The sequence below is a fragment of the Aquarana catesbeiana genome, linkage group LG01 (genome assembly GCF_042186555.1).
Source record: "Aquarana catesbeiana isolate 2022-GZ linkage group LG01, ASM4218655v1, whole genome shotgun sequence".
Classification (NCBI taxonomy): Eukaryota; Metazoa; Chordata; class Amphibia; order Anura; family Ranidae; genus Aquarana; species Aquarana catesbeiana.
This window is the reverse complement of record NC_133324.1, coordinates 479450560-479469083: the sequence shown is the minus strand read 5'-3', so window position 1 is coordinate 479469083 and position 18524 is coordinate 479450560. Positions and strand designations below refer to the sequence as shown.

The 18524-nt window shown below is 42.6% G+C and overlaps 1 protein-coding gene across 1 annotated transcript; it reads right to left on the bottom strand.

Annotated features, from left to right (window-relative positions):
• Positions 1 to 541: 541 nt before the first annotated feature.
• TOMM5 (translocase of outer mitochondrial membrane 5) lies at positions 542 to 7979 on the bottom strand. The gene is made up of 2 exons (XM_073591548.1): positions 7732 to 7979; positions 542 to 1309 (listed from the first exon to the last, which is right to left on the bottom strand). Exons 1-2 carry the CDS (start codon positions 7850 to 7852, stop codon positions 1275 to 1277), a joined length of 156 nt encoding a protein of 51 aa, XP_073447649.1. The 5' UTR covers positions 7853 to 7979; the 3' UTR covers positions 542 to 1274.
• Between the last annotated feature and the right edge of the window lie 10545 nt (positions 7980 to 18524).

Sequence of the window (18524 nt, the reverse complement as noted above, 5' to 3'; positions counted from 1 at the left end):
GTTGCCCTGTTCACTGACTTGATGAAAATGGAGTGAATTGGTGCTCTGCAAGTATCCGTAAACAAAAACTAAAGCTCTGATCATGTAGCTTGGTTCTATATATGCATCTCAAGGCTTAAAAGGATAGTAATATATTTTTTTAAATAACAAACATGATATACTTATCTGCGCTGTGTAATGGTTTTGCTCACAGGCCCCAAACCGCCTCTTCTAGGTCCCCCGCCAGTGCTTTCCACTCCTCCTTCCTTCCAAGTGCCCCCATAGCTAGCTATGGAGGCACTTGTGCAGGCTCTGTCCAGAGGCGGCCTGTTTGCATCTATTGACATACTGGATTTGATGAACAGCAGCAGGAGCCAATGGCTCCAACTGCTGCCTCCATGTCCTGTAAAGAAAAAGAGATAGCGCAGTGCTGGATCCAGATCAGGCTCAAGTGAGTATTTAGTTGACCATGGAAGGTTTTTTTACCTTATTGCAAAGAATGCATTTGGGGAACAAAAACAAAAAAACAAAAAACAAAAAAAAACACCTCAAGCCTTTACAATCACTTCAATTTTCAATGTTTACTGTAATGGACCTTTAAAAAAACCTCCATAAATGCCATTTACAATAGAGCAGTACAAAGTAAGGTGTAAATGTCACATTTGCAATGACACTGGTCAATAACAATCTATTAATTTTCTATAACTGAACAGATTCTATGTATACACATGGCAAAACTACTGGGAAGCAGTATGTGTAAAATTAATTAATAAAAAATATTTGTTGGCGCAATTTTATCCCTGCTGCTAAGCACAGATACGATAGAGGTTCCAATAGACAAAATGAACAAAACATTAAGCACAAACATTTGCATGTTTATTGAATAAGGAAGCACAGCACAACCTCACATCCTTCTATATGCATTGATGGAAATGATCTTTATATGACACAACAGTCATATAATCCATGTGACAAAAAAAAATGGCGATATCACTGGAGCTGGGAGGTTGCTTTGTAAAACGAAAAAAAAAAAAAAAAAGACCTCACCAAATTCTATTGGTGAATACAAAATACACTTTAGCAGTAGAACGAGCATGTTCCCTTTTCATATTCAATACTTTTAAACCTCCAGGGTGTACAGATTGGTCATGTAAGTAGATTCTTGCATATCGGGATATTGAATTTTCTTGATGAACAATCCAACAAGTAATTTTGCACTTTGAATAACTCCGTTTTTAGTTCGTACAGGAATACAATTAGTCCAGAGAATTTCTGAAGTGGAGGAACCCATATCTTCATATACTATCCAGTTTCTTTAAGATATATGGAGCTAGAAAATAAGAGACATTCATTAAAATTATGAGCATTTTTGACCTTAGCTGGTACAAAATGGATAAAGACAAATGTATAAGAAAATATACTTATCTTAGATGGACCAAAAACACAATATACCAATCTCAAAAAGTACATACCACACTAAAATTAGCCCAAGCTGTGTCCCCATAAAGGCAATTTATACTGAAAATCTTTAAATACCATGGTAATTTTTTCTAAAATCTCAGGCTTAAGGCTTAATGACATGCTTTTTGCCTTTATTTTCATCTGATGATCCAGTCCAGAAGTCTTATTATTTAAATTCCTGCAGCCCATCAGTGCAGTCTATTAGTGCCTCATCATCAGTGCTGCCTCACCAGTGGAGATAACTTACTTAAAATTTTATAACAGAAACGGGAGAAAAAATATATATATATTTCTTCAAAATGTTCAGTTTTATTTTTTATTGGTTTAGCAAAAAAAAAAAAAACCCAGTGGTAATCAAATACTACCAAAAGAAAACTATTTGAGGGAAAAAAAAAAAAAGGAAGGGGAGAGACCATCCAAACCATGTCCCCTCAAGAGGTAACCAAAGGGACATGGAACAGGATCCCTCTTCCCCAAACTACAGTCACCAGGAGAAGGAGAAAGGAAAAACAAAAGTCCCCAAGGCAGAAAAATCTGGAGCCTCTGCCCCAGCTTACTTGGGCTGGCATTTGTGGCTCCTGTTCCCGCCACTGCTGCTAGTTCCGCCGTCAGTTTTTTCTTTAAAACTTCTGGTCTACTCGCCGCTGCGAGGACCGGAAGTCTACACCAGCCAGGGCACGCCCCCCGCCTTCCTGCGTTCCACAGACTACAACCGGAAGCCGTGCACCTGGCGGGAAGTTCCGCCCACTTCTGGAAATGACGTCGCCCGCCATCCAGACCTGGAACAAAGGGAGACCGGGAAGCCCTGGCTCGATGCTCCGGGAAGGGGAAGACTCTCCCTGCCAGCCCACGCTCTCACCGAGCAGGGAAGAAGGGGGGAGCTCCGGAGCATCCCCCACCCATCTGGGATGGCCCGGAGGACCGCAAGGTCCAGGATGGAAAAAAGAAAAAAAAAAAAAATGAAAATAAAAAAAAAAGAAAAAAAAAAATTTAAGGTGAGCCATGCACCCCCACACAGGACCTCTTCCTGGAGAGAGCGCAGCCCACCCAAAGTTCCTTGCAGCGCTACCACAATGCCAGAGGAAACACTACAACTGAGGCCATGGTGGAAGGGGCTGCCTTTAAAAAACAATTATTCGCAGCGTTTCCTGGGAATTAGGGTGGAGCTACGCTCTCTCTCTCTCTCCAGGTGCTGTCCTGAAAGACGCTTTGAGAAAAAAATATTTGCTACAACTGCTTATAAAGTGCTAGCTGGAGTTCAGCCTTAACTTGCCCGTCATCTCCATCTAAATATCGGCTAGTCTAACACTATCCTCGCCTCAGTCTGACAATGTAGCTGTCCAAAGGTCTCTGCTCTATAGATTGGAGACAATCTAGGACAAAAAGTGTGTTACTGGCCAGATAACTGGATGAAAAAGAGGAGAAAACAAATGCAGCCACCACAGTTAATGATATAAGCTGCAATATATATTACATTTTTTTTTTTGGGGGGGGGGGGGGTTATTACCACTTTAACGTTATTGAACTGTCCAAAAATGACATCCCATTTAAAGCTAAGCAAAGCAATACCATGCAGTGCGACGAGTTGTGCTTTATAGTAACAAACACTGACCTATGCAGATCAACAAACATGGTGTGAATGAGTCCTAAAATGCACCCTGCCTTTGGTACATGTGCAGTGCAGTGTACACTCCCAACCAACTCCTGTCAGCTGGAAGATGCCTAAAATGGAGGAGAGTCCTCCTGCACAGCTTAGATCATCAGCGACCACCCAAGGGTGACAGGAATTCAGTTGAGCTGGGCGATTTTCTCCAAAAAAAAAAATCGAGTTTTTTTAAAAAAAGACAAGAGACAGTTAAAGTGGAATTCCAGGCTCTAACTAAGACTGGGTACACACTATTGCAAATTGGATGCAGGAATAGCAGGAGATTGTGACCAGCTCTCATATCTCTGAAGCGGCTTTGGTGCTAATTTGCACAGGAGCCCTGTGCGTCTTTTGGTCCATTTCAACCCAAAATTTGGGCTGAAATCAGACCTAAAATTGTGAAACCAGGACCCCTGCTGGGAGCCGCGTTGGCATTAGGTGTGAGCGAGCCTAAAACTTTACCCACTTCTAACACCGATACGAACTACCCTGTAAAGTAAAGGAAGATGCTTATACTTAACTATTTCGGTCATGTGATCTCCTCAGAAGCCGGCTTCAGGGGAGAGGAGAGAGCACAGACAACAGCTGAAATACCTGGGCGGTGACGTCACCCATAAGATTGCTATGGCCCATCAGTTGTTAGAGCTCCCTCCTCTCCCCTGGAGCCGGCCGCTGGAAGTCAATCACGTGACTGGACTGGAGCACCCTGAGAATAGGCAAACATAACAGAGAATTGTATCAAATACTTACCGTAATTTTCCCTCCCTGGCACCAATCCATGATAACATACATGTGGTAGTATGCTGCCATGAACTGGCACTAGGAAAGGAAAATTACATTAAAGGAATTGTAAAGATAGAAGGTTTTTTTTTAATCTTAATGCATTAAGATAAAAATGCCTGTGTGTAGCAGCCTCCCCAGGACCCCATCTCTATCCACGAGTTGCCTGTATGGTTTAGGAGATATTGACCCTTCATGAAGCCGCTGATGTCAGCGGCGCATGCGCTCTGCAGGTCCCGCGTGTCCTGCCGGAACGAAAGGTACCCATGGGAATGCGTGGAAGTGACGTCATTGTGGTTTCGGCCACTCAAAGCGCCAGAGCCAGCGATCCCCAAAGAAATGTCAGCTCCCTCAGTGGTGACCAAGTGCCGCTGCAGGGCTTTGTTCTAAGGTAAGTACTTCATAACGTGCTAGTATGCGATGCATACTAGCACATTATGCTATTGCCTTGCAGGTCGCCCCCCCCGCATTTTACTACCACTTTAAGGCCTCGTTTAAACGTGTGTACTACAGCGTATACCTATGGAGGGCCATGTTTACCCACACTGGAATCTACAAGTGTTATGTGCATTCCCTTGCAGGCTGTCCCATTCATGTTAATTGGCATGGCACAGATACAACCACTGCTCCCAATCTGAAATCTCTGTGAGGGCACAGCCCTGATCAGACAGTTTGAGGACAACCACCCACATGTATATCAAATAGGGAGAAGCTTCTGTGTCTGTAAAGCCTGTGTCCCCATTGACAAGAATGGGACTCCCTCCATGAGGATTCATGGAACACCTGTACATCCTATGTGTGTAAATGCATCCCTCACACGGGTGAACACTACAGGACACGTGTGTAAATGCATCCCTTACACGGGTGAACACTACAGGACACGTGTGTAAATGCATCCCTCGCACGGGTGAACACTACAGGACACGTGTGTAAATGCATCCCTCGCACGGGTGAACACTACAGGACACGTGTGTAAATGCATCCCTCGCACGGGTGAACACTACAGGACACGTGTGTAAATGCATCCCTCGCACGGGTGAACACTACAGGACACGTGTGTAAATGCATCCCTCGCACGGGTGAACACTACAGGACACGTGTGTAAATGCATCCCTCGCACGGGTGAGCACTACAGGACACGTGTGTAAATGTATCCCTCACATGGGTGAACACTACTGGACATGCATGTAAATGGCCACCGCTGTATGTGTTTTTTAAAATATATGCAGCTTCATACCTCATTTCTTAGTGTGTTATAACTGTATATGTCGCTCATGTGACTGCTCGGTCCGGCCCACCTTTCTCTTCTCACGTCTCTCCTGACGTCAGCCCCGCCCGCCTCTCTTCTGATCTGATAACTTCAGTCGGTGGGCTGGGCTGAGAACTCCCACTGACGTCAGGAGAGACGTGAGACTGAGAGGAGACGCGTGAGAGGTGGGCCGGACTGAGCAGTCACATGAGAGGCATATACAGTTATACACACACTAAGAAATGAGGTATGAAGCTGCATATATTTTAAAATGCACATACAGCGGTGGGCACTTAATGGATATAACTCTGCATTTATTACCACACAGGTATTTTAACAGCAGTATGTAGAGTACAAATGTGTTTGTACTCTACATACACTGGCTCCTACACGTCCTCTGTGCTGACATTTCTCCGCCCCCCACGTTTGCACATTCCACTGTGGTAACTCCTAGTGTGCTGGAAGGTGCAAACGAGGGAGCCCAGAGAAATGTCAGCAAAGAGACAGTACATGGAAGTTCACAGGGCTGTTGGTCAGTTGTGGGTTTTAATCCCTCCTGACCTTCCAGCAGCCGTGTGTGTGAATTCCTTAACCCTGTAGTGCACTGGATTAGTGCACCTGCCAAAGCGGAGTTCCACCCCTTTTTAAGTTTATTAAGTCAGCAGCTACAAAAAAGTGTAGCTGCTGACTTTTAATAATCAGACATTCACCTGTCCCACAGTCCATCGATGCGGCCGCACGGAGCCTCGCTCCTCTCCGCCGTCACATCTACTGTGGTGGGCAGTGACACCCGCCCGTGACAGCTTATGGCTTCACAGCCGGGCACGCACTGCGCTCTGCCATTGGCCAGCCAATCTTCTGGGACCTGTGTTGTGTCCCAGAAGATCGCTGGTTGGGAGGGGCCGCCTAGAGCGAGAGGAGAAGTCACCTAGGCAGCCGGGACAGGAAGTTCCACTAAAAAGAGGACCCCCCCCCCCAAAAAATGACATGCCAAATGTGGCATGTCAGGGGGTGAGTAGTGCTTAAAGCGGAAGTTCCACTTTTGGGTGGAACTCCGCTTTAAAGGAGTAAGGTTATTTTTAATTCAAAGAAAGAGTTCCATTAATTTTGTTGTTTATTAAAAGTCAGCAGCTACAAAAAAAAAAGTGTATCTTCTGACTTTTAATAAAAAGACTCCCACAATCCAGCGACGTGGCCACCCAAACCCTCCATTCTTTCCCCCGCCTGTCCATGGCACTGGCAATACTACTGTGGGCATCCTAGTGTGACAGCTTGCAGCTTCACAGCCGGGTGCGCATGTCTCACTGCGCTGTCCTGAACAGCCGGGCAATCTTCTGGGATCTGTGATGTCTCCCAGAAGATTGCAGGGAGGAAGGGCCACCTAGGCGGCCCAAGTGGAAGCTTGTCGGTAATCGCGATGCATCGCGGAATTGAATCGTTGACCAGTGAAGATGCACACCCCTAGTGTAAATGCATCCCTCACACGGGTGAACCCTACAGGACGGGCGTGTAAATGCATCCCTCACACGGGTGAACCCTACAGGACGGGCGTGTAAATGCATCCCTCACACGGGTGAACCCTACAGGACGGGCGTGTAAATGCATCCCTCACACGGGTGAACCCTACAGGACGGGCGTGTAAATGCATCCCTCACACGGGTGAACCCTACAGGACGGGCGTGTAAATGCATCCCTCACACGGGTGAACCCTACAGGACAGGCGTGTAAATGCATCCCTCACACGGGTGAACCCTACAGGACAGGCGTGTAAATGCATCCCTCACACGGGTGAACCCTACAGGACAGGCGTGTAAATGCATCCCTCACACGGGTGAACCCTACAGGACAGGCGTGTAAATGCATCCCTCACACGGGTGAACCCTACAGGACAGGCGTGTAAATGCATCCCTCACACGGGTGAACCCTACAGGACAGGCGTGTAAATGCATCCCTCACACGGGTGAACCCTACAGGACAGGCGTGTAAATGCATCCCTCACACGGGTGAACCCTACAGGACAGGCGTGTAAATGCATCCCTCACACGGGTGAACCCTACAGGACAGGCGTGTAAATGCATCCCTCACACGGGTGAACCCTACAGGACAGGCGTGTAAATGCATCCCTCACACGGGTGAACCCTACAGGACAGGCGTGTAAATGTATCCATCGCAAGGGTGAACGCTTCAGGACAGGCGTGTAAATGTATCCATCGCACGGGTGAACCCTACAGGACAGGCGTGTAAATGTATCCCTCACACGGGTGAACCCTACAGGACAGGCGTGTAAATGTATCCATCGCACAGGACAGGCGTGTTAATGTGTCCATCGCACGGGTGAACGCTACAGGACAGGCGTGTAAATGTATCCATCGCACGGGTGAACCCTACAGGACAGGCGTGTAAATGTATCCATCGCACGGGTGAACCCTACAGGACAGGTGTGTAAATGCATCCCTCACACGGGTGAACGCTACAGGACGCCTGTGATAATGAAAAGGTATATGTCCACATTATGATACTCATACTAGAGGGTCACCAGGGACAGGCCTATTCCATGTATACAACAGGTAGTAGAGGAACATCTAATCACTGCTCATTAGATAACAGGGTCACTCACTGATCCTCAGCACGGCCACATAGATGAGGAAATTCCGCACAGAGCTGATGACATCTCGCCGCATCTTTGCGCGCAGCTCCTCGGGATCGGCTTTGGGCCCCAGACCCTCTAATCGGAACATGTCTGTATGTATAGGGGAGTCTCCGCACGAGGCTGATCACCTTTCCGAACCGCAGCCTGCTGGAGGTCAACGAGGAATAGGGCACGCCCACCACTGGGCGCCTACATTCTACGTCATACGGTCACCGGAAAAGCTCAGTTTTGTGTGGGCAAAGTAGAGCTGTGTGCAGACAGCGGAGTGAAAGGGGGCGCTGTACAAAGTAATAACAATACAAGAGACAACTGTCCTCTATAATATATTTATAGAGACCATATAGGCCCATAATAGTTTAGATTGTAGGAAGACGTGGGGGCTGACATGGCTGGCTGTTATACTCACACCCTCTGACAGCAACACCTTGAGTGACCATCTAAGAAAACGTGTGTGGATAGGAACAAGCAGTGCAAGACTTCATGCGCATCGGATCTGCTAATTCTCTAAAGCCCCATACAGGTTTTCTACAGATTTTTCTCTTTTGATTTACCAAAACCATGCAGTGCAATGGCCTGCCAGATTGTATACAAATTGAAATTATTAAGGTGTCACCTCATATTATATGGTTTTGGTAAATCTGAAGGAAAAAATCTGCAGAAAATCTAATAGTGTGTATGGGGTCTTGGACACCTTCCTTCCTGGCAGCAGTGTTTTGGCAAAAAAAGGCTTGAAAACTTATGTAGCGCATTAAGTGCATAAAGCACTTGGGCATTCATTCATTTCATTGGCCAGAATGATCATTTATTCTGGACATTAAAGAGGAACTGCAGTCTGCTCACATAATTTGTAATAAAAACATCTTTGCCATTCTGGAGCTTCCCTACAACCACTTTGTATATTTTATATATACTGTGATTCTTTACTTGCCAAATATGCTACAGAAATCTCCCTCCACTGAGTCTGGCTGCAGCCATTTTAACTGTGGGCGGCTGAAGCTTCTGCTTGTTCACTTCCTGGATTTACACAGACACCTCCAGCTCTGCAGCTCTCATGACTCATCCTCCCTCCCTTCCTGGCAAACTCTCACCAGAGTGAGAGAGAGAGCTGTGTATGATGTCATAAGCCTAGGCTTTTCACCAGACAAGAAACAGGAAGTGGGCTGTATAAGGTATTTACTGGCAGATTTTTTTTTTTTACTATCCAAAGTTAAAACAACAAGGGCAAAAGTTTTAATAGATGGAAAGTTGATAAAATGACTAAAGTTCCGCTTTAACCACTTACCAACCAGGCTTTTTCTGGCACCTTTTATTTACAAGTTTAGGGCCGGTGTTGTAAAAAAAACATTGACCCATGCAAAAGCTCAACTGCATCACTTACGGTGTGGCTACGTCATGAAACAGCTGTTCGCAGGGCTCCACTGCGCATGCGCGGCTTCACTACGTATGCGCAGATGCTAATTTCTGTTGAGAAAAACTATAGACTCGAGCGGGCGGGTGGAGGCGGTGCACGTTGCTTAATTACGTCATCGGCAGCACCGCCTCCAGCCCCGCCACTAACACGCCCCCAGCCTGCTTCGGAGAAGGGGGGCGGGCCTCCTTGCAACATAGCACTGTGTATATGAATGAGACCGAGGTCGAGGAAAAATATAGAGCTGCACCGCCTCCAGCCCTGCCCCCACCCCTAGCCTGCTCTGAAGTCCCAAAGTGTTTTTTTTTTTTTAGCTGGTGAATCCTATCTCTTGTAGGTTTCCCAACATTTTGGGACAGGTAGGACTTAAGGGGTTGAAAAGCCTTTTAGTTACCTGAACCCAATTTTTCTCTCCTGGCAACCCATGGACTGGTTAAGTACCTCATGTTTAAAAAGTCGGCAGTTACAGCAGTTGGGTAAAAGTTTCTCTTTAACATAAATTAAAGGCAGAATCCACTTTTTTTTTTTTTTGCAAAAATTTAATTATATTCCCCCACATTAACCAGTGCTGTGCCTAGCGAGAAACATGTCAGAATAAAATTTGTTCCCAATGGCTATTTTAATAAAGGAATCTTTGTTTTTTTTCTTGCGTCTCAGCATGCAGTGTTCCTGTTGCTGGAACAATTGATTGCTTCAGTGCAGATGAACTAAAAATAAATATGATCATTAAGAGTCAGTGATAGATGGACTAAACATAACAATGCATTTAATAACAATTTAAAATGTATAATTCTAGGATAGTTGTTCTATTAGCTGATGCTAATTTCCAGATCATTAAAAAAAAAAGTTAAGCTTAACCCCTTTATGACAGAGGATAAAACAAATCTTAAAGCGGAGTTCCGCCCGCCCCCCTTTCCCCCTCCAAAAATCAAAGGTCCGCGATAAATACTGTAGCTGCTGCCTTATACTATTAGGGCACTTACCTGTCCAGGCATTAAGCGGTGTCCTCACCCGAGCCAATTCTTGAAGCGGTTCTGGGGTGCTGGTGCCGCCATCTCGGCTAAGGGAAACCGGCAGTGAACTCTTGTGGCTTCACAGCTGGTTTCCTACTGCGCATGTACGAATCGTGCTGCGCTCTGTGGATGGGCTGGCTGTGGGGGGGGGGGGGTAATCTTCCGGCTTACTTCGCCACAGCAAAGTGAGCTGGGAGAGGGTACCTGTCAAAACCGGGTGCCCGCTTCCCCCAAAAAGCAGCAGAAGGGGGAGGAGGCAGACAAGTGGAGCTTCCCCTTTTAAATGGAGCTCCGCTTTAACACTCAGACTTAATGTTGCCGCTTTGACATGTGTTAGTAAAACTGTACATATGATCACAGCTACTTTGTGTATTTAGGTGGCTTGTACCTTGTTTTTTTCAGGACAAATGTGGCTTTCATTTGGTGGTAAATAATAACAGATATCTCTTGTTTTTTTTGTTTTTATTATCAAAGGAATAGTGGCCCAGAACAGTAAAAAAATATAAATAAATAACCTACCACCAAAGAACAACCCAAAATAAATTCTCCTGATGATCACAGCGATACCACATATGAGTGTTTGTTGTTTGTACCTGTAGTAGGACCCAGAAACAATGGGTCTTTTTTTATATGTTACTTAAAACACACTGACATGACACTAACACTGATACAAATTTTTAAAAATGCATTTTTTTTAAAATACTACATAAAATATACTGACCTTGACCTTTGACCCTTACCTTGACCTTAAAGCCTTGTACACACGATCGGACTTTCTGACGGGAAATGTGTGATGACAGGCTGTTGGTAAATCCAACCGTGTGTACGCTCCATCGGACAATTGTTGTCGGACTTTCCGCTAACAAATGTTGTCTAGCAGGTTTTCAAATTTTCCGCCAACAAATGTCTGTTTTCGGATTTTCCAAGCATTTGTACACAAGCCCGTCGGACAAAAATCCAAAGTACAAACAAGAATGCTCGGAAGCAAGGACGAGCCAGAAGCGGTCGGTCTTGTAAACTAGCATTTGTAATGGAGAATTAACATTTGTGACGTGGCAAATTATGAAATCTCGAAATGCAGCGCATATTCTCTTCTTCTTTAATGGGATAATAATGAAGCTGCTTTGCTGGTGATACTGATGGAGTTATTGCAAACTAAATTTTCAAAGGCTTTTTTTTTTCGAGTGATATCAAGAATAATATTATTATGCTTTTTTTTTTTTTTTTTATTTGGGCAAGTTACCACAACACCATTATCCTGTAGTTTTTAAGATCAAAGATACAACTATGTTGGTGTCTCTAGATAATTTTATATTGTATATTTTTTAAATGTAACTGCCTACTCCCAAACTGCCATTTGAAGTAAAACACATAGCCAAGTATTATTCTACACAATTTTTTTTATTGTGCATTAAAAAAAGAAAACAAAATTAGACATGCTATCTGCCAATAGAACATAACCAAAAAGTGCATTCTATGCATCCAAAAATATAGAAAATATACCAAATCAAATCATCATTCCACCAAAAAAAATAATGTCAAAGCAATAACTCCAAGGCCAATAATAAATAACACGTTATCTCCTCCGATTCCGCAACATGACTGGTTGACGAACGGCCGTTCAGAAACGAACTGAAAAGTGCGAACTGAAAAGCGCGAATCAACACTCACCAAACTTCTACTAATACGAAATTAGCAGAAGGAGCCCAAAGGGTGGCGCTAAAGAGCTGAAAAACAACGTAGTACGTCTAGTACGTCACTACATTCATAATTGTTGCCCAACAATTGTGTGTATGCAAGACAAGTTTGGGCCAATGCCCTTTGGACAAAATTCCACGGTTTTGTTGTCGGAAAGTCTGATCGTGTGTACGAGGCATAACACTAACCCTGACACAGACCTAGATCAGACCTTGATCTAGCTATTTTTTTTCTTTATTTTTATTTTTTTCTTCTTTGTTTGTATCTTTCTCTCCTTGCCAGCAGAGAAAAATGTAATGTATCTTACCTCCATTTAGATGATAAAACAACCCAGGGATGGACTGCACAGTGACTGATCACTGTTGCAGCTCATCAGAGGCTATCACAGCCATCACGTGATTGGGACCTGGGATTCCCAGTTCCTGACTGTAGGAAACACGGGGCTCTCAGAGCACATATATGTGGCACCCAGGTTTAAAGCCTACCTCCTAGACATCGCGCATATGTGTTGCTGTGTCATTAAGGAGTTAACTAGACATGTGCACTGCTGAAAAATTTGTTCGTTTTCGTTTCATTCAGGTTGTTTTTTTGTTTGTTTTTTTTTTTCCAGGTAGTAATAATAACTAACTTTTAAATTGTAGATAATGGAATTTCCTTTCAAATTGGCGGTTAGTGAATGAAACAAATAAGAATTTAAGTTACGAATTATCCGAAATAACGAATGCCACATCTAAACAAATAGAACAAAATTAATTAATAATAATAAAACGTTTTTATTATTGTTGTTTATTATTAATTCGTTATGTTCCATTCGTTTAGATATGGCATTCGTTATTTCGGATAATTTGTAACTTCGGATAAGTTCACTAACCCCCAAATTTGAAATGAAATTCCAATACCTATAATTTAATAGTTGGTTATTATTAATTTTAGTCATTTCAGATTTCCGAATTAACAAATTTGTCTAAATTCATTAAACGAATTTGGAAAGAAATGAATTGCACATGTCTAGAGTTAACATATCTGCACTTCATGACTTCAGTTGTGCATTAAAGCTTATTTAAAACTGATATTAAACCATCCGGGTTTTTTTTTCAATTCTTTATTTATCACAAGGCAATAGTACACAGTTAGCACTAGAAATGGCCAAGATTGAGACATTGAGAAAATAATATGTAGCAGAGCAATACAAAGCAGGTAAATGTAACAGCTACAGTATGTAAAGCTACAAGGACACACACAATAAACTCAGAGTTTAAACACCTTCAGGATTTGGTTTATTCACTTACTGAGTATGCAGCTTTCTTTATTCTCTGTCTGCCTATATTCCAGTTTAGGCTGATGCCATGGCCACTGACTCTGGTTTCCTGTTCCAGGTCGGCTCCTTTCTCTTGCTGCATCCTGTGGAGCTACCCTTGCATACAGACACTAGAGTTGTATCCACACTATGGGGGTTATTTACGAAAGGCAAATCCACTTTGCACTCCAAGTGTAAAGTGCTCTTGAAATTGCACTGAAAGTGCACTTGGAAGTGCAGTCGCTGTAAATCTGAGGGGAAGATCTGAAATGAGGGGAAGCTCTGCCGATTTTATCATCCAATCATGTGCGAGCTAAAATGCTGTTTTTTATTTTCCTTGCATGTCCCCCTCGGATCTACAGCGACTGCACTTCCAAGTGCACTTTCAGTGTAATTTCAAGTGCAGTTTGCACTTGTAGTTTGCACTTGTAGTGCAAAGTGGATTTGTCTTTCGTAAATAACCCCCAATGTACATTGATAAAAAGACACAGCCCTAGGATGCCAAGGCACACCCCTGCTCCTCTCTCTTCCTTCCCCTCCCTTCTTCAGGCTACAAAGTGACCCGAGAATGCACTGTCCACTGATAACCATTTCCTGCGGGAACTGGATGTTAGGGAAGCAGCACAGAGAGAATAGGGGCCAGAAGCATTGAAAGGTATAAACTGCAAGTGTTGGGTTAAGAATGTTTTATTTTATTGTTCTCCATTTGTTATGCTAAAAACGCAGAGGGCATAATACTACTTCAAAGCCTCTATAAACCCAATAAAAAAGAAATGAAATATACAGTATAACATTTCTTATCTTCATAAATGTTAATCTAAATACTGAACCTTTTTTAAAGAGCAATGTGGGATTTTATATGCAGAAATACAGTACTGTGCAAATGTTTTAGGCAGGCATGAAAAATGTTGTCCAAACTGATGGTCAACAAGTACCCTATGCCCACACTTGAAGTCCCACCACTGCGCCTATAGACTAGAAGTATACCTGTACAATGTAGCTGCCACTTTAAATAATGTGATAATGTGAAAAATATTTAAACCTCTAGCAAACATGAGATACAAATAGTGGCGCTAGAATCCAATATTAAGTGAAACATACATATATATTGACAAATATGCATCAATGAATATTCAACACCCAGTGACAAGTGTGAAAATAAGAGAACAAATTATCTATAATAAAGGGGGTTATTTACTAAAGGAAAATCCACTTTGCACTGCTAGTGCACTTGAAAGTGCACTGAAAGTGCATTTGGAAGTAAAGTCGCTGTAGATCCGAGGGGGACATGCAAGGAAAATAAAAAACTGCATTTTAGCTTGTACATGATTGGATGATAAAATCAGCAGAGCTTCCACTCATTTCAGATCTACCCCTTAGATTTACAGTGACTGCACTTCCATGTGCACTTTTAGTGCACTTTCAAGTGCACTTGCAGTGCAAAGTGGATTTGCCTTTCGTAAATAACCCCCAAAGAGTCCATAAACAAATTCTTCCAGTATTAAAACTTGTATAGTGTCTTCACATTTCTTCCACCATACCAGTATGTCAAAGGGATTCCGTTCCCCTCAGAAAACGCACTCACCAACTTTCAATGCCTTACACTCTGGTGCTTGGCTTAAACGCTTTCAATCACACACAAAGGGGTTAAGTGAGCTCCAGTATTCAACCATGAACATCAATCAGGATCTCTCTACATGTAAATAACAAAGTGCTCCAAATAGTGTGATAACATAAAACCAGTTTAATTAAAACACTCAAAAATCTTCAATCATTGCACTCACATCAAATAAATTCGTTATAAGCAAACGTAAAATCACAGCAGCTCTTCAAACAGGTAATAGCAGCGGTGTATAATGGTCACGGCGGACCCGAGGTGTGCTGACAAAAGATACACTCTCACCCGCCCCACAGGCTCGGAACAGATCTCCACTTCCTAGTTCAGTGTGAAGCGTCAAAAGTTACACGTGATTGCCGTACAGCCAAGCCCCGACATGTTTCCTCATACCGACTTAATCATCCGATTGGCTGTACGGCACGGCAATCATACCTCTTATACCCTATTATCAAATTACTGGCGGAAGTAACTAAACGGCGCATGCGCTCACCTCGTGTCCCGTGTCCACAATACCCCAGTCTTTGATTAGATCCTCAGCAGTAAATGGAACATTATTGCACAAATATATCGCAAGCTAGCAAAGATTACTTCAATACGTTTAATAGTACCAGCATTTAAGTAAAATTCAAAGAGGATTTGATAGGGAATATATCATAGTAAAAGTTAAAATAAATAAAGTTAAAAAACATAAAAATTGAAATTGAAAAGACTCAGTTTAGACGAATGGCTGATATTAATTCTGTTAGATTAACTATCAAGATTATAGAAATCAGTACGTCTAGACCCCAATTAAAATTCTACCGCAGATTTATAGATGACCTCCTGTTTATTTGGGTGGGATCTGAGGAATCTGTGGTGGAATTTTTGGGATATTTAAATAATAATATTGAACAATATAGTTTTGGACTACCAGATCAGTGATAGAACTGTTAATTTCTTGGATGTAACCATTGAGAAAAAAATTGAATAAATTGAGTACTACAGTTTACTTCAAACCGACTGATCAGAACAGTTAGTTGTCCATCAGAAGTGGGCACCACCCTGCTTGGATAAAAAATATCCCTAAGGGACAAATGCTCAGGGTACGACGAAATTGTACTGAACAAGGGGATTATTTTAAACAAGCTAATATCCTTAAAGAGAAATTTGTCCAACAGGGTTATAGGAAAAATACTATAAATCAAATTATCAAGAGGTAGTGAGTGTACCTAGGGAACAATGTTTTAAGAAAAAAGATTAAATTCAAATATCTGGGGACCAACACCAATGGGGATTTATTTCAAATTTCCACTACCAATAGAAGGAAATTGAATCCATCTATAAGAAACACTGGCATATTTTATGCCGTTACAGGCATTTGGGAGGGGTCTTACCGGACCAACCAAAGTTTATATATAGGAGGGCACCGAACTTTGGTGACCAGGGGGTTAGGAAAATCTTGGATCCACCCGGACAGCAAACTATTAAAATTGATTTAAAAGGCTTCTTCTCATGTAAGAAATGCATGTTGTAGAACTGTTAGAGTAAGCAATAGGGGCATGACAAAGTTAACGAATATTGATCAAGAAGTATTTGAGATAAATGAGTTTATCACATGCAACTCCTTATATGTTGTATACTTACTATGGTGCCCCTTTGGTTTATTTTATGTGGGGAGAACAAAAGGACTCCTGAAGGTACGGATCGCAGAACATTTTGCCAATATAAGAAAAGGCTTCAAATACACTTTAAAGAGAAACATGACCAAGATCCCACTTTACTACAGTTCTGTGGGATAGACTGTGTGTTTCCTGCTTGGAGGGGCTCTAATAGGGTACGGGATCTTTCCCAGAGAGAAACTCGTTGGATTTTCCTGTTAAAATGTCTTTTTCCCAGAGCCTTAAACATTGAGGTAGACCTCAACTGCTTCATTAATAATTTTTAATTATAAAAATAGAGGGGTAATCTAGTTTAATGGTTCATTTAAATTACTCTGACATGTGTGATGTCGATCTGTTTTAAAAAAAATACATTTTTACATATTAAGGTTTATGTAGTTATTTACGCCTTATGCTGTAATATTTGGGATATGGAATCAGTAGTGTACTGCATATATATGTGAGGGAGATATGGGGACATACTGTAACATCCTACCAGTGGATGTTTGCGGTTTAACCTGTCATCGCATTTTTAAGATATTGGATTTCTATAATCTTGATAGTTAATCTAACAGAATTAATATCAGCCATTCGTCTAAACTGAGTCTTTTCAATTTCAATTTTTATGTTTTTTAACCTTATTTATTTTAACTTTAACTATTATATATTCCCTATCAAATCCTCTTTGATTTAACATATTTTGATGGATTTTTTTACTGTGATCCCTGATAAAATTCAGGTGATCATATAGGAATCAGCATGAACACTTAAAAAACAGGATGCAGGTTTTTATTCAAATGTTGGTACTATTAAACATATTAAAGTAATCTTTGGTAGCTTGCGATATATTTGTGCAATAATGTTCCATTTACTGCTGAGGATCTATTCAAAGACGGGGGTATTGTGAACACGGGAACACGAGGTGAGAGCATGCGCCGTTTAGTTTCCTTCAGCCAATAATTCAATGATAGGGTATAAGAGGTATGATTGATGATAAGAGGTATGATTGCCGTGCCGTACAGCCAATCCCATGATTAAGTCGGTATGATGAAACATGTCGGGGCGTGGCTGCACGGCAATCGTGTGTAACTTTTGACGCTTCACACTGAACTAGGAAGTGAAGATCTGTTCCGAGCCTGTGGGGCGGGTGAGAGTGTATCTTTTGTCAGCACACCTCCGGTCCGCCGTGACCATTATACACCGATGCTATTACCTGTTTGAAGAGCTGCTGTGATTTTACTTTTGCTTATAATGAATTAATTTGATGTGAGTGCAATGATTGAAGATTTTTGAGTGTTTTAATTAAACTGGTTTTACATTATCACACTATTTGGAGCACTTTGTTATTTACATGTGGAGAGATCCTGATTGATGTTCACGGTTGGATACTGGAGCTCACTTAACCCTTTTGTGTGTGGTTGAAAGCATTTAAGCCAAGCACGAGAGTGTAATGCCCCGTACACACGATCGGACTTTGTTCGGACATTCCAACAACAAAATCCTAGGATTTTTTCCGACGGATGTTGGCTCAAACTTGTCTTGCATACACACAGTCACACAAAGTTGTCGAAAAATCCGATCGTTCTAAATGCGGTGAGGTAAAACACATACGTCGGGACTAGGGATGAGCTTCGTGTTCGAGTCGAACCCATGTTCGACTCGAACATCGGCTGTTCGATCGTTCGCCGAATTGCGAACGTTATGGGCCGTTCGCGCTAAATTCGTGTGGCGCGTCACGGCCCATAATTCACTGCGGCATCGCAGTGCATTGCTGGCTGATGATTGGCCAAGCATGCACTATGACCCGCATGCTTGGCCAATCACAGCGCTGTCAGTAGAGAGAGCTGTAATTGGCCAAAGCCAGGGTGGCTTTGGCCAATTACGGCTCAGGGCATTTAGTACACACCCCACACTATATAAGGCCGCCTGCACGGCGGCCCTGTGTAGTGTGTGTTCCGGTGTGCTGAGAGATAGAGAGAGAGAGAGACAGTGTCATTTGATTTGAGTTAGATAGATTAGGCAGAACAGTCAGTCAGTTAGCTGCACTTACAGTGTATTGTGTATATATATGCATCCCAGGTGTTGCATA